Source organism: Leptodactylus fuscus, chromosome 6 (genome assembly GCF_031893055.1).
Source record: "Leptodactylus fuscus isolate aLepFus1 chromosome 6, aLepFus1.hap2, whole genome shotgun sequence".
NCBI lineage: Eukaryota > Metazoa > Chordata > Amphibia > Anura > Leptodactylidae > Leptodactylus > Leptodactylus fuscus.
In genome coordinates, this window is record NC_134270.1 from 140400539 (window position 1) to 140422585 (window position 22047).

Consider the following 22047-nt stretch of genomic DNA (forward strand, 5'->3'; position numbering starts at 1 on the left):
TGGTCTCCTCTCCTTTATAAAAACAAGTCATATTTTACAAGCCTTCAACACCAATTTATCATCAGAGTTATACAAAACGAAAAAGAAAGAAATATTAATATGAAAAAGTGAAAATCGCTTTCAGCCTGTCTTTGAGGTCATGGGGCTAAAACTCTGTATGAAAACCAATAGCAGTCATGTGACATGTCAAGTGAACAATGAGTCCATTTTGGAAATCTGGACGCAGGGCATTCTTTGTAGGTTATTCATTAATCATATGATGCAATATGTGCAAAGATCTACTAAATGTAAAATATCCTAGGGACGCTCGGACCGGCTCTGCTATACTAAACAACAAGTAAGACGATAAGACAGACACTCGACCTCGCATGTCTAAGCTGTCCATCTTTTATATTGAAAATGTAATTCTACGCTTCACACGAGAGACAACAGTCTACTTTTGTCCCTCTCGCCATCAATGCAAGCATTTAATAAAGAAGGAAATAAATATTGTCATAAATATCGTAGAGCAAGTCCTTGAACTGCTCGAAGAAGTAATGGAGTAGATGCAGGTCAAGTAAATGATGAGACTGCGCCTTCAATCTGTCTGGCGCCACGAGAGTAACAACAGCTAAAACCCGGTGTCAAATTTTGCATTGAGACTTGCACTTTCATAGAAAGAAAATGCATCCAATGTCACATTAAAATCTTCATATCACCATAATACGAATGTCTCTAGAAGTTTTTCACACATACTGTAACAGCCTTCAGACCGCTGTATATTGTCTATATCAGGGGTATCAAATTTGGCTCGGTGAATGGGCCGCATATAGAAGAAAATTAAAGTTGAAAGACTGCATTCATCATGTTAGCTCCATACAGTAACATGGCTCCTACCATTTGCCCCTACAGTAAAATTTCCCCCACCAGTGACCCCATACAGTAAAATGTCCCCCACACAATGGCCCCATCACTGCCCTCATACAGAGAACAGTACAGAGAAGTAAGTACTGCACTTAGGCTGACCACAACCTGTAAGCCTAGTGTGGTCTGCAGTCTACAAGTCAGAATGTGGTAGAGCAGGAAGCTTTTGGCTTGCTGCTCTGCCAGTTTCAGAACTGAGTTGGGGATTCCTCTTCGTCCTAGTTCTGAGATCTGGCTGCATTTGTTAACAAACACATCGGCATAGCTGTGCTACACTGTTTCTATAGCTCACAGTCACTTCTATGAGAGTTATGGGAACAGTCGCACATTATCAGATTGCGGTAGTCTAAAGCTGGTCATACATATGGTATCAGCTATATTCATGTCCTCTTTCTTTGACATCAGGCATTGCAGAAGACTCTGGAGCTCCTATGCACTTGTTGAAATTGATGGGATTGGACCACTTTTCTGCTATGTAAATGGACAGCAACAATGGCATCAAATAAAGTAGGAGTTGCACAATGAATCTGAGGACTATCACATTCTGTTTAAGCCGATATAAAGGTGGACATACCCTGTGTAAACCCCTGAAGCTGCACAGTGGTCCACTGGGTGGCCAGGCACAGTTTCTTCTCTCTATTAGCTTTCGTTTAAGGGACAAAACTAATAAATTACACCTTTGGATTACTAGATGGGCATATCTGTGTCTATCAAAAACAAGGGGCTCGTGTACTAATCTTGCACTTGGGCTATTTGCCACCTGTGTCGGCCTTTGGGCAAACTATTGTGTCTTATCCCCAGGTTAGGTGCAATATGCCTTCCACACAATGATCTACAGTGTGATATCAGTGCTCTCATGTCTTATGCCTTTGGTGACCATGTATCCTAAGATGAGTAGTGTCAGATGACCAGTATGGAAAAAAGTTCTGAATTACAGAAAAGACTGGCCATCTGGTGTTACTCATTTCAGGACAGTGGAAGAAAATAGAACAAAGAGATACTGTACATCAGTAGGTCAAGCAAAATTATGGTGCCTCTATGGAAGAATCAAAAAGTGGCAACAGGCCTGAAGGCAACGGGTATCTGTAACTAGCTCGTGACTCAATTTTGTCTCATACTATTAAGCACCATTGATATGAATTATAGGAAAGCTGAATTACACATAATCCTAATCAATAACCTCTAATGATTGAAGGAGACTTCACTTACCTTCAGGGGTTCTCTGTTGAATCTCTATCTGGACAGGTTGTGGTTTGGGTTCTTGTTGATGGTGAAGCACAGTAGATGCTGGAATGGAGTTTTCAACCTGCTTTATTGGGGGAGTTTCTGGAGATTTTGGCACCTGGATCTCAATTCGTTTGGCATTGGTTTCTTCTACTTTTCTTTGGTTTAATTCAGGAATTTTAGAACTCGGGGACTCACCACGGAGATCATGAGGCTTTGTCAGGGAGATCTCTGCTCTCCTTGGTGTGGGTTCTGGTGGTTTATGTCCAGACAGTTCAGCCCTCTTCAAACCAAACCTTGACATCGCTGGGACAGAATTTTCCACCTGCTTGGAAGAGATGTCAATGGAAATCTCTGTTCGTCTTGACATAGGTTCTGGGTGTCGGGATCCAGACAATTCAATACGTCTTAGTGATGATTTAGGGGATCTTTGACCACCAATATCTCCATGTCGCAAGTGTGGCTCATTTCTAGCGCTTTGGTCCTGGAATTTTTGTGCAACTGCACCTCTCAGCAGTGGGTTTGGGGTTCTGCGTGGTTGGACGGAGGGGTTCGGAGACTGGTCGACCTCCTCGACCTCAAAAGACCTCTTCAGTGCTAAGAATAATAGAATATCAACATTCAATTTATGTGAAATTTTCATTAATAAACAACATATGGTAATATACAAACATAGAAACTGACTCATAATTAGGAACAGAAGAATCATGCTGCTGAATACATAGGCAAGATTCACGCCAACTTCACCATTAGCCTAGCTTTCAGATTAATAACTCATCTCCAACCATTTATCCGTAACACCATCCACTTTGGCTCATATACTTTGTACCTCGAAAAATTCACTTGCTTTATGTAGTAATCCTTCCCAGCTGGGTTAGTGGTCTACATACTATTTTATAGCTTGTAAATACCCAACCTAGAAAGACAGTCTATAAAAGATTATTTTACTTGTACTCAAGGATATATATTTAAGACTTTTACCACTAAACACTGTCTTTTTCAATTTATCTGAACGCAGCAGTCAAGCTCATCTTTTTGTCCAACCACTTCATTTACGCCCCAGCCTTCTGCCATGTCTTTTTAGGGCACCCTTATAACTGTGGATGTTGGAAATGAATCTGATTATCTGGGATATCACATTCCAGAGAACTGGTGCAGCACTAGAAAAGTCTTCGAAAAGACTTGGAGGTTCTTGGAGGTTTTTCAACAGAAAGCAGTCACATTTTGAATTGAAGTGCATTACATATTGGTCTAGAATCTCATGCACTATGAAATAAGACCAATTTGCCTGAAAAGTTAGTGACCATTCAAGGATAGGCCTTCCATATTAGAGGATTGTGCTAAGTTTTGCAATAGAGAGAACTGGACCCCTAGTCTTGAGATCAGTGTTGGACCTATACCTTTCATAAAGTTATACTCTATCCTATCGATAGGAGATAGGATAGATATAAAAGTTTCAGAAAATACTTTTAACCTCAGTGTGCTCTTGGAGCGTAGGAGTAAACTCAACTATGTTCTTGTTTCATAACTCCAGTATGAATGGAAAATGTCATATCATTGAGGGCCAGTACTTGAAACCACTTAGGAAAAGTGGTAATGGCCAACAGATCTGTTCTTTCTCAAGTCTCAAGTCTTCGTAAATTAAAAGAAGATTTGATAGTGACCCTAAACTCTGTTTTGGTGCCAAGTGACCTTTAGTAATAGTGAACTATAGATCTCATGGGCCTTGGAGAAAGCTCAAGTCATAGACCATTATGTTAAATGCTTATAACCCCTGGGGCAATGTTACTTCATTTGCACTTTGGATTACTTATTATCATACAGACATTCCCACATATAGTCCATAGGTTTCTGGAGATCCTACTTTGACAGATCTTGTCAGCCATTCAATTTTGACCACTGCAGGTAAAATGCATTTCTGACTGTAACTTAACCAGATAATTGCTGGGGTTTTGGAAGGCAGACCCACGATGATCAATGTGTCATGGTAAGATGCCCCCTTATGGTGAACTCCAAGAGGAACTGTATTACTGGTTGGACTGGTATAACGTGTCTCGGTTGACCTCAAGTATAATGGCCTCTTTAGCAGTAAATATCTGTCCGCCAGAAACAGCAGGGCACTCGCCTTGTATAACAATCCATACATAAGCAATTCCCTTTTCTTAATTACTGAAGGATTGTGGATCTGAAGAAACCTGACTTAACTGCTTGCCTACCGGCAGTCCTGAAGTTTGCAGCTGCCACAAAGTAATTGAAGAATTACCATTTTCATTTTGTCTCTCTTCTGCTGACAAAGACTAACCACATCCTACGCCCAGATGTAACACTCAGTTCTATACTCCTATTCATTCACCAAAGCAGTCAGGAAACAGTTAAAGAAAAATCCAACATCAGCAAATCTACTTCCAGGACAAAAAAGGGACACAAGGCCAAATGCAATAAAACAAATCTGTTATGTTATGGATTGAGCAGATTTTTGGGGCAGCACGGTGAGTTGTTGGAAAACTTATTATGGAATGTTGAGAACACATCTTTGGGTTGGGTTGCCAGATCGGTCATGAAATATATATGAGATCCATGTGCTCCACAGAAATTAGGAGAAACTGAACAGATTGCAGAACAGCGCAGGCATTGTATAGGTTCTACTTGAAATAGTTAACAGGACCATCGTATAGAAATAGGTATCCCTATGTAATCGCATATCAAACCATCACATCCTCATCTTTCATACAATCCACCACTCCTCTGCCGGTGGTTATGGGGTCCCTCGCTAGTCTTTGACATGATCATGGCATCCAATTGCAGGCCACAGAGGTGATGGCAATATTATGGGCATGACTTGTTTGACAAGTCAGAAAACCTCTTTTATTTCTATCTAAAGTGAAGCATTTAAAGAGAACCTGTCACCAAATCCAATCCAAAGGCTAGTCCAATCTACTACGATCAGTCTATAGTCTGTTTTTATAGCTCTGGTACTCCAACAGACCAGAACAATGGACATCCTGATATTAGTGTGAACCTAGATATTCATACACAAAACTACATATCAGTCTGATCAGCTCCTCCTGCTCAATAGACTGATGCCAGTAAATAGGACCACTTGGTCAACTTGAAAGCCTAGATAGACTTTGCTTCTTGCCCAATAATCCTGTTGCCTCTTGATCACGTTACCTTATCTTTAATTTCCAGGATTGCACTTTTTATACATTCTAGCCACTATAGATGGCCTTGGCACTTTGATTTACCCTCGAGGGCTCATAAGACTTTTCATTGGATTACTTTCCCTCTTGGATTTACAGAATAGAGATCTAGTACCAATCTGGTGAAGAAACCAAGGTGTCTCAAGAGTCTTTACTCTTATTCTTTCCAGGTACCCAATATATGATACCAGCCTAACAAAGAACTTTCTATTGAATAAATAAATTGAGATGGGCAAAGAACTTTTTGAGACCCAATTGACTGTACTAGGAGAATAAGAAGTGTCTACATTGACGAATCAAACTTATCACCTATCCTGTAGATACTGTAAGTGATAAGTTTAAAACTTGTTACACCTATTCAATTTATGAGGACATCTTTTACAATCCACAATACATGGTCTGGTAGAAGAGTAGTGCAAGATCCGTACCATCTTGGCCCAGCATATCCAGTCTCAATAGTATATGACAATGCATGGGGCAACTCTGTTTGTAGGGTACATTGGAACCATCCATTTGTTGGTTTCATGGCATCTAAAGGATATTCTTATAGTTATGCCGCCCCACATGGTAACAGCCCAACCATTGAAATGTAGGGTCTACAGATAAATCATTATAATGAGGAACATAAATAGAAGAACATGAGAAACACCAAGACATTTTTAATTATCTTCCCATCAGATCTTCATATCTGGACATCTTTCATCAATTTACACTTCAGAGACTGCACTATGGTTGAAAGGACAGCCAATTGAAATACTCAAGCTGCATTGAAAAGAGTTGAAATGTAGCACTGGCAAGCAAACATCAAAACTAAAGCCCAATGAACAGTTCATACCTTATTTGAAGTACATGATCTGGAAACTATGTGGAAAAATCAATAATAATGTTACGACGATACCTCATGGTCTATTCTAACTAAATGAAAAAGGCGATCAATTTATTAACCACTGCACAGACAAGCTAGCCAGACACAGCACAAAGTACAGTCTGTTATTTCAGCTACCTATCTGGACTTAAAGGACTTTTCTCAATAACAACACAACCCAGCCATAGTCTTTATCATTCATATCGAGGGAGTGTATTATTGTGGTCCATTGGAAGACCAGAACAATGAAAAAAGGGACTACTAAAACAGTGGACACCAACGGGACCTGACGGACCCCCACTGACAATAATGAGGTCTGTTGGGTATCCATCTATCAATTTTTCTGCTTCTAATAATTACATTATGGCTGCATCACATTTTACATTTGTCCCTGAGGCTGTGAGCTTTTTCAATGAGGAGCAGTCTGCCCCCCTCCCCTATCCATTATAACTAGCTTAGTTTGTATACATGTAATTTTGCCAGGAGTAACTGTACAATAGCAAACAAATAGTTGAGAAAAGCCCAAGTGACCATAATATTGGAGATCCAGGGACACTGATGCTGGGTTCACACTAGCGTTCGGCAGTCCGTTCTCAGGTTTCCGTCTTCTGCATGCAGAAGACGGAAACCTGTCATGCCGAGTCCGGCCGTGAGCGCTGGTGAGAGTTTTATGCTCTCTGCGGCGAAACTGTTTTTTTTTAAACCGGACACAGAGTACTGTATGTCCGACTCTGTGTCCGTTTAAAAAAAAAAAAAAAAGTTTTGCCGCGGAGAGCATAAAACGCTCACCGGCGCTCACAGCCGGACATCTTTCAAACCCATTCAAATGAATGGGTCTGAAAGAGTCCTGCAGCTTTCCGTCTCCTGCTCTGTTTTGTGCAGGAAACAGAAACCTGCAAAATGGACTCCCAGGCGCAGATATGAACGAACCCTGAACTGTAAATACAGTGCAAATATGTGCAGGTACACACTCCATTCTAGCATCTACCATGCAGGCATGACATAGGAAAAGAGCACAGTTATTCACTGTCTGTGAATAATATCCATCTGTTATCGTATAAGCAGACAGAAGTTATCATAAAACTACATAAAGACTAGAGATGAGCGAACAGTGTTCTATCGAACTCATGTTCGATCGGATATTAGGCTGTTCGGCATGTTCGAATCGAATCGAACACCGCGTGGTAAAGTGCGCCATTACTCGATTCCCCTCCCACCTTCCCTGGCGCCTTTTTTGCTCCAATAACAGCGCAGGGTAGGTGGGACAGGAACTACGACACCGGTGACGTTGAAAAAAGTAGGCAAAACCCATTGGCTGCCGAAAACATGTGACCTCTAATTTAAAAGAACAGCGCCGCCCAGGTTCGCGTCATTCTGAGCTTGCAATTCACCGGGGACGGAGGTTTCCGTCCAGCTAGCTAGGGCTTAGATTCTGGGTAGGCAGGGACAGGCTAGGATAGGAAGGAGAAGACAACCAACAGCTCTTATAAGAGCTAAATTCCAGGGAGAAGCTTGTCAGTGTAACGTGGCACTGACGGGCTCAATCGCCGCAACCCAGCTTTCCCAGGATCCTGAATGGAATACACTGTCAGTGTATTCCCGTATACCCGATATATACCCCGATACCCGTTCCAACGGTGTGCCCCCCCACCTTCACCCCAGAAATACCCTGCAAGTCCCCTAGCAATAGAATTGGGGCTATATACACCCACAATTTTTACTACTGGTATACAGTGCCATTGTCTGACTGGGAATTCAAAGAATATATTGGGAATACAAATACCCTCATTTCTTGCTACTGCCATATAGTGCCAGTTTCTGACTGGTAATTCAAAGAATATATTGGGGTTACGTGCACCCACAATTTTTACTACTGGTATACAGTGCCATTGTCTGACTGGGAATTCAAAGAATATATTGGGAATACAAATACCCTCATTTCTTGCTACTGCCATATAGTGCCAGTGTCTGACTGGGAATTCAAAGAATATATTGGGGTTACGTGCACCCACAATTTTTACTACTGGTATACAGTGCCATTGTCTGACTGGGAATTCAAAGAGTATATTGGGAATACAAATACCCTCATTTCTTGCTACTGCCATATAGTGCCAGTTTCTGACTGGGAATTCAAAGAATATATTGGGGTTACGTGCACCCACAATTTTTACTACTGGTATACAGTGCCATTGTCTGACTGGGAATTCAAAGAATATATTGGGAATACAAATACCCTCATTTCTTGCTACTGCCATATAGTGCCAGTGTCTGACTGGGAATTCAAACAATATATTGGGGTTACGTGCACCCACAATTTTTACTACTGGTATACAGTGCCATTGTCTGACTGGGAATTCAAAGAATATATTGGGAATACAAATACCCTCATTTCTTGCTACTGCCATATAGTGCCAGTGTCTGACTGGGAATTCAAAGAATATATTGGGGTTACGTGCACCCACAATTTTTACTACTGGTATACAGTGCCATTGTCTGACTGGGAATTCAAAGAATATATTGGGAATACAAATACCCTCATTTCTTGCTACTGCCATATAGTGCCAGTGTCTGACTGGTAATTCAAAGAATATATTGGGGTTACGTGCACCCACAATTTTTACTACTGGTATACAGTGCCATTGTCTGACTGGGAATTCAAAGAGTATATTGGGAATACAAATACCCTCATTTCTTGCTACTGCCATATAGTGCCAGTTTCTGACTGGTAATTCAAAGAATATATTGGGGTTACGTGCACCCACAATTTTTACTACTGGTATACAGTGCCATTGTCTGACTGGGAATTCAAAGAATATATTGGGGTTATAAATACCCTCATTTCTTGCTACTGCCATATAGTGCCAGTTTCTGACTGGTAATTCAAAGAATATATTGGGGTTACGTGCACCCACAATTTTTACTACTGGTATACAGTGCCATTGTCTGACTGGGAATTCAAAGAATATATTGGGAATACAAATACCCTCATTTCTTGCTACTGCCATATAGTGCCAGTGTCTGACTGGGAATTCAAAGAATATATTGGGGTTACGTGCACCCACAATTTTTACTACTGGTATACAGTGCCATTGTCTGACTGGGAATTCAAAGAATATATTGGGAATACAAATACCCTCATTTCTTGCTACTGCCATATAGTGCCAGTGTCTGACTGGGAATTCAAAGAATATATTGGGGTTACGTGCACCCACAATTTTTACTACTGGTATACAGTGCCATTGTCTGACTGGGAATTCAAAGAATATATTGGGAATACAAATACCCTCATTTCTTGCTACTGCCATATAGTGCCAGTGTCTGACTGGTAATTCAAAGAATATATTGGGGTTACGTGCACCCACAATTTTTACTACTGGTATACAGTGCCATTGTCTGACTGGGAATTCAAAGAGTATATTGGGAATACAAATACCCTCATTTCTTGCTACTGCCATATAGTGCCAGTGTCTGACTGGGAATTCAAAGAATATATTGGGGTTACGTGCACCCACAATTTTTACTACTGGTATACAGTGCCATTGTCTGACTGGGAATTCAAAGAATATATTGGGGTTATAAATACCCTCATTTCTTGCTACTGCCATATAGTGCCAGTTTCTGACTGGTAATTCAAAGAATATATTGGGGTTACGTGCACCCACAATTTTTACTACTGGTATACAGTGCCATTGTCTGACTGGGAATTCAAAGAGTATATTGGGAATACAAATACCCTCATTTCTTGCTACTGCCATATAGTGCCAGTTTCTGACTGGGAATTCAAAGAATATATTGGGGTTACGTGCACCCACAATTTTTACTACTGGTATACAGTGCCATTGTCTGACTGGGAATTCAAAGAATATATTGGGGTTATAAATACCCTCATTTCTTGCTACTGCCATATAGTGCCAGTTTCTGACTGGTAATTCAAAGAATATATTGGGGTTACGTGCACCCACAATTTTTACTACTGGTATACAGTGCCATTGTCTGACTGGGAATTCAAAGAATATATTGGGGTTATAAATACCCTCATTTCTTGCTACTGCCATATAGTGCCAGTTTCTGACTGGTAATTCAAAGAATATATTGGGGTTACGTGCACCCACAATTTTTACTACTGGTATACAGTGCCATTGTCTGACTGGGAATTCAAAGAATATATTGGGAATACAAATACCCTCATTTCTTGCTACTGCCATATAGTGCCAGTGTCTGACTGGGAATTCAAAGAATATATTGGGGTTACGTGCACCCACAATTTTTACTACTGGTATACAGTGCCATTGTCTGACTGGGAATTCAAAGAGTATATTGGGAATACAAATACCCTCATTTCTTGCTACTGCCATATAGTGCCAGTTTCTGACTGGGAATTCAAAGAATATATTGGGGTTACGTGCACCCACAATTTTTACTACTGGTATACAGTGCCAGTTTCTGACTGGGAATTCAAAGAATATATTGGGAATACAAATACCCTCATTTCTTGCTACTGCCATATAGTGCCAGTGTCTGACTGGGAATTCAAAGAATATATTGGGGTTACGTGCACCCACAATTTTTACTACTGGTATACAGTGCCAATTTCTAACTAGGAATTCAAAATGCGCAAGGCTCCCGGAAAGGGACGTGGACGAGGCCGTGGGCGAGGTCGGGGGAATGGTTCTGGGGAGCAAGGTAGCAGTGAAGCCACAGGGCGTCCCGTGCCTACTCCTGTGGGGCAGCAAGCATTGCGCCACTCCACAGTGCCAGGGTTGCTTGCCACATTAACTAAACTGCAGGGTACAAACCTTAGTAGGCCCGAGAACCAGGAACAGGTCTTGCAATGGCTGTCAGAGAACGCTTACAGCACATTGTCCAGCAGCCAGTCAGACTCTGCCTCCTCTCCTCCTATTACCCAACAGTCTTGTCTTCCTTCCTCCCAAAATTCCGAAGCTTTACAGAACAATAACCCAAACTGTCCCTGCTCCCCAGAGCTGTTCTCCGCTCCTTTCATTGTCCCTCAACCTGCCTCTCCACGTCACGATTCCACGAACCTAACAGAGGAGCATCTGTGTCCAGATGCTCAAACACTAGAGTCTCCTCCATCTCCGTTCGATTTGGTGGTGGATGACCAGCAACCCACCCTCATCGATGATGATGTGACGCAGTTGCCGTCAGGGCATCCAGTTGACCGGCGCATTGTGCGGGAGGAGGAGATGAGACAGGAGTTGGAAGAGGAAGTGGTGGATGATGAGGACACTGACCCGACCTGGACAGGGGGGATGTCAAGCGGGGAAAGTAGTGTGGATGTTGAGGCAGGTGCAGCACCAAAAAGGGTAGCTAGAGGCAGAGGCAGAGGTCAGCAGCTTAGGCGAAGCCAGGCCACACCCGGAATCTCCCAAGATGTTCCAGTTCGTACCCAGCCCCGAAAAACTCCCACCTCGAGGGCACGTTTCTCGAAGGTGTGGAGTTTTTTCAAGGAATGCGCCGAGGACAGATATAGTGTTGTCTGCACAATTTGCCTCTCGAAATTGATTAGGGGCTCTGAGAAGAGCAACCTGTCCACCACTTCAATGCGCCGTCATTTGGAATCCAAGCACTGGAATCAGTGGCAGGCAGCAACGGCAGGACAAAGGCCGCCTGCCGTTCACGCCACTGCCACTGCCTCTGCCACTGCCTCTGCCACTGCCACTGCTGACTGTGCTGGCGATGCACTCCAGAGGACGAGCCAGGACACCACTTCATCTGCCTCCGCCACTTTGTTGACTTCTACCTCATCCTCCCCTGGTCCTGTCTTATCTCCTTCTCCTGCACCATCAAAGGCACCATCAGGCGTTTCTTTACAACAACCCACCATCTCTCAGACATTGGAGCGGCGGCAGAAATACACTGCTAACCACCCACACGCGCAAGCCTTGAACGCCAACATCGCTAAACTGCTGGCCCAGGAGATGTTGGCGTTCCGGCTTGTTGAAACTCCCGCCTTCCTGGACCTGATGGCAACTGCGGCACCTCGCTATGCCATCCCTAGCCGTCACTACTTCTCCCGGTGTGCCGTCCCCGCCTTGCACCAGCACGTGTCACTCAACATCAGGCGGGCCCTTAGTTCCGCGCTTTGCACAAAGGTCCACTTGACCACCGACGCGTGGACAAGTGCATGCGGACAGGGACGCTACATTTCACTGACGGCACACTGGGTGAATGTAGTTGAGGCTGGGACTGCTTCCCAAACTGGCCCGGTGTACCTCGTCTCCCCGCCTAACATTCCTGGCAGGGACACGAGAAGAACACCCCCCTCCTCCTCCTCCTCTACCGCCTCCTCCTCCGCCACCGCCTCCTCCTCCGCCACCGCCTCCTCCTCCGCTGTTAGATTGATCCCAGCTACGAGTTGGAAACGTTGCAGCACTGGCGTTGGTAGACGTCAGCAGGCTGTGCTGAAGCTGATCAGCTTGGGGGACAGACAGCACACTGCCTCCGAGGTGAGGGATGCCCTCCTCGATGAGACGGCAATATGGTTTGAGCCGCTGCACCTGGGCCCAGGCATGGTCGTTTGTGATAACGGCCGGAACCTGGTAGCAGCTCTGGAGCTTGCCGGACTCCAACATGTTCCATGCCTGGCCCACGTCTTCAACCTAGTGGTGCAACGTTTCCTAAAGAGCTACCCCAATGTTCCAGAGCTACTGGTGAAAGTGCGGCGCATGTGCGCCCACTTTCGCAAGTCGACAGTAGCCGCTGCTAGCTTAAAATCTCTCCAGCAACGCCTGCATGTGCCACAACACCGGCTTTTGTGCGACGTCCCCACACGCTGGAACTCAACGTTTCAGATGTTGAATAGAGTGGTTGAGCAGCAGAGACCTTTGATGGAATACCAGCTACAAAACCCTAGGGTGCCACAAAGTCAGCTGCCTCAGTTTCACATCCATGAGTGGCCATGGATGAGAGACCTTTGTGACATCCTACGGGTCTTTGAGGAGTCCACAAGGAGGGTGAGCTCTGAGGATGCGATGGTGAGCCTTACAATCCCGCTCTTGTGTGTTCTGAGAGAATCCCTGATTGACATCAGGGATAACTCAGATCACACAGAGGAGTTAGGGATAGCATCCGATCCGTCACAGCTGGAGAGTAGGTCCACACATCTGTCCGCTTCACTGCGTTTAATGGAGGAGGAGGAGGAGGAGGAAGAAGAGTTGTCCGATGATGTGATGGTGATACAGGAGGCTTCCGGGCAACTTCGAATCGTCCCATTGTTGCAGCGCGGATGGGTAGACATGGAGGATGAGGAGGAAATGGAGATTGAACTTTCCGGTGGGGCCAGAGGAGTCATGCCAACTAACACTGTGGCAGACATGGCTGAGTTCATGTTGGGGTGCTTTACAACCGACAAGCGTATTGTCAAAATCATGGAGGACAACCAGTACTGGATCTTTGCTATCCTTGACCCCCGGTATAAAAACAACATCTCGTCTTTTATTCCGGTAGAGGGGAGGGCCAATCGCATCAATGCTTGCCACAGGCAATTGGTGCAGAATATGATGGAGATGTTTCCAGCATGTGACGTTGGCGGCAGGGAGGGCAGTTCCTCCAGTAGGCAACCAAGTTCTCACCGGTCCACACAAACGAGGGGCACACTGTCTAAGGTCTGGGACACCTTGATGGCACCCCCTCGCCAAAGTGCCGCCACGGAGGGTCCTAGTGTCACCAGGCGTGAGAAGTATAGGCGCATGTTGCGGGAATACCTTTCCGACCACAGCCCTGTCCTCTCCGACCCCTCTGCGCCCTACACGTATTGGGTGTCGAAGTTGGACCTGTGGCTTGAACTTGCCCTATATGCCTTGGAGGTGCTGTCCTGTCCTGCCGCCAGCGTCCTATCTGAGAGGGTGTTCAGTGCAGCCGGTGGCATCATCACTGACAAGCGCACCCGTCTGTCAGCTGAGAGTGCCGACCGGCTCACTTTGATAAAAATGAACCACCACTGGGTAGAGCCGTCATTTTTGTGCCCACCTGTGTAAAGCACCCCAACATGAAACTCCATGTCTGTACTCAACCTCTCCAATTCCTCCGCATCCTCATACTCATCCACCATAAGCGTTGCACAATTCTGCTAATACTAGGCTCCCTCCAACATGATTTCCCCCAACTCTGCTGGTTAGAGGCTCCCTCCACCCTGATTTCCACCAACTCTGCTGGTTAGAGGCTCCCTCCACCCTGCTTTCCCACAACTCTGCTGGTTAGAGGCTCCTTCCACCATGAATTTGCCCAAACTGGGCTGTTTAGAGGCTCCCTCCACCATGAATTGGTCCAAACTGGGCTGGTTAGAGGCTCCCTCCACCATTAATTGGTCCAAACTGGGCTGGTTAGAGGCTCCCTCCACCATTAATTGGTCCAAACTGGGCTGGTTAGAGGCTCCCTCCACCATTAATTGGTCCAAACTGGGCTGGTTAGAGGCTCCCTCCACCATGAATTTCCCAAAACTTGGCTGTTTAGAGGCTCCCTCCACCATGAATTGGTCCAAACTGGGGTGGTTAGAGGCTCCCTCCACCATTAATTGGTCCAAACTGGGCTGGTTAGAGGCTCCCTCCACCATTAATTGGTCCAAACTGGGCTGGTTAGAGGCTCCCTCCACCATGAATTTGCCCAAACTGGGCTGTTTAGAGGCTCCCTCCACCATGAATTTGCCCAAACTGGGCTGGTTAGAGGCTCCCTCCACCATGAATTGGTCCAAACGGGTTTTTAGAGGCTCCCTTCACCATGAATTGGTCCAAACTTGGCTGTTTAGAGGCTCCCTCCACCATGAATTGGTCCAAACGGGTTTTTAGAGGCTCCCTTCACCATGAATTGGTCCAAACTTGGCTGTTTAGAGGCTCCCTCCACCATGAATTGGTCCAAACTGGGGTGGTTAGAGGCTCCCTCCACCATTAATTGGTCCAAACTGGGCTGGTTAGAGGCTCCCTCCACCATTAATTGGTCCAAACTGGGCTGGTTAGAGGCTCCCTCCACCATGAATTGGTCCAAACTGGGGTTTTTAGAGGCTCCCTCCACCATGAATTGGTCCAAACTTGGCTGTTTAGAGGCTCCCTCCACCATTAATTGGTCCAAACTGGGCTGGTTAGAGGCTCCCTCCACCATGAATTGGTCCAAACTGGGTTTTTTAGAGGCTCCCTCCACCATGAATTTGCCCAAACTGGGCTGGTTAGAGGCTCCCTCCACCATGAATTTCCCAAAACTTGGCTGTTTAGAGGCTCCCTCCACCATTAATTGGTCCAAACTGGGCTGGTTAGAGGCTCCCTCCACCATGAATTGGTCCAAACTGGGTTTTTTAGAGGCTCCCTCCACCATGAATTTGCCCAAACTGGGCTGTTTAGAGGCTCCCTCCACCATGAATTGGTCCAAACTGGGGTGGTTAGAGGCTCCCTCCACCATTAATTGGTCCAAACTGGGCTGGTTAGAGGCTCCCTCCACCATTAATTGGTCCAAACTGGGCTGGTTAGAGGCTCCCTCCACCATGAATTTGCCCAAACTGGGCTGGTTAGAGGCTCCCTCCACCATGAATTGGTCCAAACTGGGTTTTTTAGAGGCTCCCTCCACCATGAATTTGCCCAAACTGGGCTGGTTAGAGGCTCCCTCCACCATGAATTGGTCCAAACTGGGTTTTTTAGAGGCTCCCTCCACCATGAATTTGCCCAAACTGGGCTGTTTAGAGGCTCCCTCCACCATGAATTGGTCCAAACTGGGTTTTTTAGAGGCTCCCTCCACCATGAATTGGTCCAAACTGGGCTGGTTAGAGGCTCCCTCCACCATGAATTGGTCCAAACTTGGCTGTTTAGAGGCTCCCTCCACCATTAATTGGTCCAAACTGGGCTGGTTAGAGGCTCCCTCCACCATGAATTTGCCCAAACTGGGCTGTTTAGAGGCTCCCTCCACCATGAATTTGCCCAAACTGGGCTGGTTAGAGGCTCCCTCCACCATGAATTGGTCCAAACGGGTTTTTAGAGGCTCCCTTCACCATGAATTGGTCCAAACTTGGCTGTTTAGAGGCTCCCTCCACCATGAATTGGTCCAAACTGGGGTGGTTAGAGGCTCCCTCCACCATTAATTGGTCCAAACTGGGCTGGTTAGAGGCTCCCTCCACCATTAATTGGTCCAAACTGGGCTGGTTAGAGGCTCCCTCCACCATGAATTGGTCCAAACTGGGGTTTTTAGAGGCTCCCTCCACCATGAATTGGTCCAAACTTGGCTGTTTAGAGGCTCCCTCCACCATTAATTGGTCCAAACTGGGCTGGTTAGAGGCTCCCTCCACCATGAATTGGTCCAAACGGGTTTTTAGAGGCTCCCTTCACCATGAATTGGTCCAAACTTGGCTGTTTAGAGGCTCCCTCCACCATGAATTGGTCCAAACTTGGCTGTTTAGAGGCTCCCTCCACCATGAATTGGTCCAAACTGGGTTTTTTAGAGGCTCCCTCCACCATGAATTTGCCCAAACTGGGCTGTTTAGAGGCTCCCTCCACCATGAATTTGCCCAAACTGGGCTGGTTAGAGGCTCCCTCCACCATGAATTGGTCCAAACTGGGGTTTTTAGAGGCTCCCTCCACCATGAATTGGTCCAAACTTGGCTGTTTAGAGGCTCCCTCCACCATGAATTGGTCCAAACTGGGTTTTTTAGAGGCTCCCTCCACCATGAATTTGCCCAAACTGGGCTGTTTAGAGGCTCCCTCCACCATGAATTTGCCCAAACTGGGCTGGTTAGAGGCTCCCTCCACCATGAATTGGTCCAAACTGGGGTTTTTAGAGGCTCCCTCCACCATGAATTGGTCCAAACTGGGCTGGTTAGAGGCTCCCTCCACCATGAATTGGTCCAAACTGGGGTGGTTAGAGGCTCCCTCCACCATTAATTGGTCCAAACTGGGCTGGTTAGAGGCTCCCTCCACCATTAATTGGTCCAAACTGGGCTGGTTAGAGGCTCCCTCCACCATTAATTGGTCCAAACTGGGCTGGTTAGAGGCTCCCTCCACCATGAAATTGCCCAAACTGGGCTGTTTAGAGGCTCCCTCCACCATGAATTTGCCCAAACTGGGCTGGTTAGAGGCTCCCTCCACCATTAATTGGTCCAAACTGGGCTGGTTAGAGGCTCCCTCCACCATGAATTTCCCAAAACTTGGCTGTTTAGAGGCTCCCTCCACCATTAATTGGTCCAAACTGGGCTGGTTAGAGGCTCCCTCCACCATGTATTGGTCCAAACTGGGTTTTTTAGAGGCTCCCTCCACCATGAATTTGCCCAAACTGGGCTGTTTAGAGGCTCCCTCCACCATGAATTGGTCCAAACTGGGGTGGTTAGAGGCTCCCTCCACCATTAATTGGTCCAAACTGGGCTGGTTAGAGGCTCCCTCCACCATTAATTGGTCCAAACTGGGCTGGTTAGAGGCTCCCTCCACCATGAATTTGCCCAAACTGGGCTGGTTAGAGGCTCCCTCCACCATGAATTGGTCCAAACTGGGTTTTTTAGAGGCTCCCTCCACCATGAATTTGCCCAAACTGGGCTGGTTAGAGGCTCCCTCCACCATGAATTGGTCCAAACTGGGGTTTTTAGAGGCTCCCTCCACCATGAATTTGCCCAAACTCTGCTGGTTAGAGGCTCAATCCACCCTGATTTTCAAAACAAATGTTGGTGCCAACCTCAACTTACTACAAGGGCCAAATTCACTGCTGGTGACAAGCTCTCCTCACTGCAAGTGCCAAATACACATGTTTCAAGGTGTTTTCCTACTGTCAGAGAGGTGGTATTGAGTGTGTAAAGTGTGTAGTTGTTAGGCTGTGATGTTGGGGTAATAGAGGGTCTTTGGTGTGTTAGATGCCCCCAGACATGCTTCCCCTGCTGTCCCAGTGTCATTCCAGAGGTGTTGGCATCATTTCCTGGGGTGTCATAGTGGACTTGGTGACCCTCCAGACACGGATTTGGGTTTCCCCCTTAACGAGTATCTGTTCCCCATAGACTATAATGGGGTTCGAAACCCGTTCGAACACACGAACATTGAGCGGCTGTTCGAATCGAATTTCGAACCTCGAACATTTTAGTGTTCGCTCATCTCTAATAAAGACTTTTCTTACATTGCAAGACTTACGTTTTGCAGAATGTTCTGCCCTTTGCATAGAGCAAGCAGTTTGCAGATATGTGTGAGTCTGTGAAGGAAATCAGCCACTCCCATCTGCATTCGCTATCCAGAATCACATGCTTTATGAACTATGACTAGGTTGTATGATAGTAAGCTAGTGACCATTTAAGTGTATGGTCACCTTTAGCTTTGTTACTTTATGACTCTACCTACAAGGCAGGTCATTCAACATACTAGAAGAATCCATGAATATACAGTACTATATAGAGGGGCCCCTGAATCCAATCTCTCCCAGTAGTTCTCCGTTACCAAATCGAGCATCTTCCATATGTACACAGATGGATTGTGGTGACAGATGTGGGAATAAAAGAAAAGCTCAAATGAAGTGTATTAGGGCTTAAATGTACAAATGTGTTCCTTGGCATGCACTGAGGGCTTTCTGTTTGTTTGCAGGAGAAGTTGTATTGTATGACTGTGTTGTGAACCGAAAAAGATTTTCCATTTTAACTTTCCTTCAGTAACAAAAGTTCAGGATTCTTTACTTCCACGCCCTGTTTGTGGATTTACTTATTCTGTAATCCTTCAAATGAGTAATTAAAAAATTCTGGACTCCAATGCAAAATCCACAATGACCCTTCACCTATTATGTGCCTCTTATAGTACTTGTATCTTCTTACGTGGTAGAAGGGCCTTCCGCTGTCATGGCCCATGTTGACTTGTACAATATCTCCACTATAACCCTGCCTATATTATAACTCTTGCTCTTTTCTTGGCTCACTGCCTGTTGGATGTGCCTATGCACACAGAATTCCCCAGTCTGTTTACTATGCAACTGCAACGTCTATACATAGAGAATTTTTGGCCTTCAAGTCAATCCCACAATAATAAAATCCCTTATCAGTGACCAGATGCTGCTTGGTCTTCCTATGATAACTGTACAATAAGGGTGGGGACTAAGGGGTATCCTGTCATTTTCCCCTTCCAACTTTTCAATGGATAGGACAAACACAGACAGCCGACTGTGCTTGAATACGTATATCGTAGCAGTGCAACAATAATACCATAAAACTTGTATTTCTCACTAAGCCTTTCCATAATTCCCGGTATCACGACTTGTATATAAGAATATTTGCATCGTAAAGGCTTGCACAGTTGGCCTGACACAAAGCTGTGATCATTCAGGACTCTGCAGCACTTGCTAGCTGCCAAATGTCCCCTAAAGGGACTCTCCAGCTTTTTGTGATATTTTTCAAAATCCGATATAAATGATTTTTAGGATTAAATAGATATACAAATTGGTTATTCTATAGAAGAACAAAATTCTCATCAGCCAAATCATGGATGCCTCTAAAAAGAAGAGACAGCTGTTCCAGGCTTTTTGCTCCTCATCAGTACAGAGCAGGGCACAGGATGGCTGGACTAGATGTCTAAGTCATCATGTACCACCTGGATCTTTTCATTGAGGACCAATACCCAACTAAGGCCAGGTTCACATCTGCGCATGGGTTTCCGTTTGCAGAATCCGCTTGGAGACCCCTTGAATGGAAACCTAATCCGCATCACAAAGCGGTTACCTAAGGAAACTCACGGACCCCATAGACTATAATGGGGTCCGTGTGGTTTCCGCACGAAAAATGCAGAGAGAAAAATATTGCTTGGAGGACTTTTCTCTCTGCATTTTTCATACGGAGAGGGGAACAGAATGGCCCAAATGCAGATGTGAACCAGGCCTAAGAATTGCATCAAAGGCATCTCATACAGTCAGCCAGTATTACGTTGTACTGGTTCGAAACAAGAATCCAGAACAAACTGTCTGCCAATGGTCTCTTTCATTCGGTGGAGTCTCTGCTTTGGCCGATAGGAGAGTTTTTCTCTTTTGGAGGAGATCTATTTGGTGCATTACCTGTAAGTAAGTCTTCATAAACCAGCTGGATATCTTCAATAACAGCCAGAACTCCCTGGAGATCCAATAACAATTCTTTGAAAGTGCCAATAAAAATGGTTATAGGTCTCATACCACAGCTTTATTTTTAGATTCAAGGATAAAGGATGGGTGTTGAGAGAAAAATATCAATCCAATTGCCTCTTGTTATCACCCATCATTTTAAGTGGTGCCGCAGCGAAACAGTATCAAAGTAGGAAACAGGGTATAGTGACTGCTGAGGGTGCACTTACTATCAAATCTATGCTTATGAGAATATACCAAAGGAAAGGCGTCAATACAGAACATACATTCAGCAGTTTCTGTATATTAATCTAGAGTGCCCCATTTTACCAGGTCTATGCGTAGCTTAGAACCAAGCATGTAGATAGATAGGTTAGGATCACCTGTACCAAACAGTGTTCCTTATTGTAAATTGGAGCCGCCATTGCCGAGATATCACTGTCTTTGTCAATAGTATCAGTGTCAGTATATAAGTTGAATGTGCATGTATATGCAGTCATCTGACAGCTGTCTAAGTCATATGGCCACTTTAGCCATAACATATGCAATTGTCACATCAATAGCAATCTGAGATCTTCATATTAGGGTATAAAAACCAAACTTGTCTAAAAAACAGTCATCCATCTGACAACTAGTTTCCCACCTCCCATAATGTTCATGATTACAGTATTCATAGAGATCACGCAGGATGGAAAAACAATGAATGAGAACTCCTACTGTCACTTCCTGCACCGCTGGTGGAAATCCCATCTTGTTTTGAAGGGTGATGAGGTTAGGATGATGATGGACACATAAAAGTGAGAGCATGGGGGTGGGGTGGGGGGTGGTCTGACACTACGTGACCTCCCTTCCAAAGCAGAATTCTTCTTGGTATATAAATAGGATTCAAAAAGTTTCTGTTGCACCTTACCAACTTTCTGCATGTCCATAAATTCTAGTGGCAATCCCAGATTTCGGGGAAACTTTTTAGACTTGATGACACCTTCTAGTAAAGCTTACTAAATTTAAAGGTACCTATCACTTTAAAAACATTTTGATAGGTTATAGTGATATTTCAGAAGATTTGTTTAGTTGGTTTCAACGTGTCTTTAAAATCCAGGGTATGGGTTCTAGGTTTTTGTTGATCCAGGGTTTTGTACTGACTGCTGGATTGGAGTCGGGAAGGAATTTTTTACCCTGAATTGGGGCAATTGACACGAGCCTCATGGAGTTTTTTTTTGCCTTCATCTGGATCAACACTGTTGGGGATTGTAGGGTTATAGGTTGGACTTGATGGACTGATGTCTTCATCCAACCTCATCTACTACTTAATTATGTTATGGATCTAATAGCAGAACATAAATCAGGTTCCCAAATTTACTGCTGTTGCCCTGCAAAGGTGACACCAAAATTCTGGAGAGGAGAGAATTGACTGGATGGTTTCATGTTTTTGCTTCTCTACCAGTATAAGGAGTAAAACTGTTTAGCTGTTTATACAAGGATGTTCCTATGTGAACAGTGGCAGATTCAGGACAGGGTTCAATGCATGTGTCACTTAGTGAAATCAGCACTTACATAGATCATTTAGGGTTATGGCCAAGGTCACGACCTAGAGATATTTTAAGGCCGGGGCCCCACGTTGCAAAAACGCTGCGTTTTACATTACATGCAAGTGGATGAGATTCTGACTAATCCCATGTAGGGCATGTGGGAATACCCACTGGGCAGTGACTGGCTGAGGATGACCAACTCAGCCAGGACTTCCCAGATCTGTAACTTCCATTCCATCCAGTAAACTCACCTAGTAGAATATAAGCCCTGGGCTGGGTCCTGAAC

At 45.0% G+C, this 22047-nt stretch overlaps 1 protein-coding gene across 3 annotated transcripts in view; it reads right to left on the reverse strand.

Moving 5' to 3' along the window:
- Window positions 1-22047, reverse strand: part of SEPTIN9 (septin 9) — a 190043-nt gene that overhangs the window by 91856 nt on the left and 76140 nt on the right. For all 3 annotated transcript variants that reach the window (XM_075277384.1, XM_075277386.1, XM_075277385.1), the window contains one exon: window positions 2113-2724. In XM_075277384.1, coding sequence (XP_075133485.1) covers window positions 2113-2724 — 612 coding nt within the window. The remainder of the gene's footprint in view (window positions 1-2112; window positions 2725-22047) is intronic.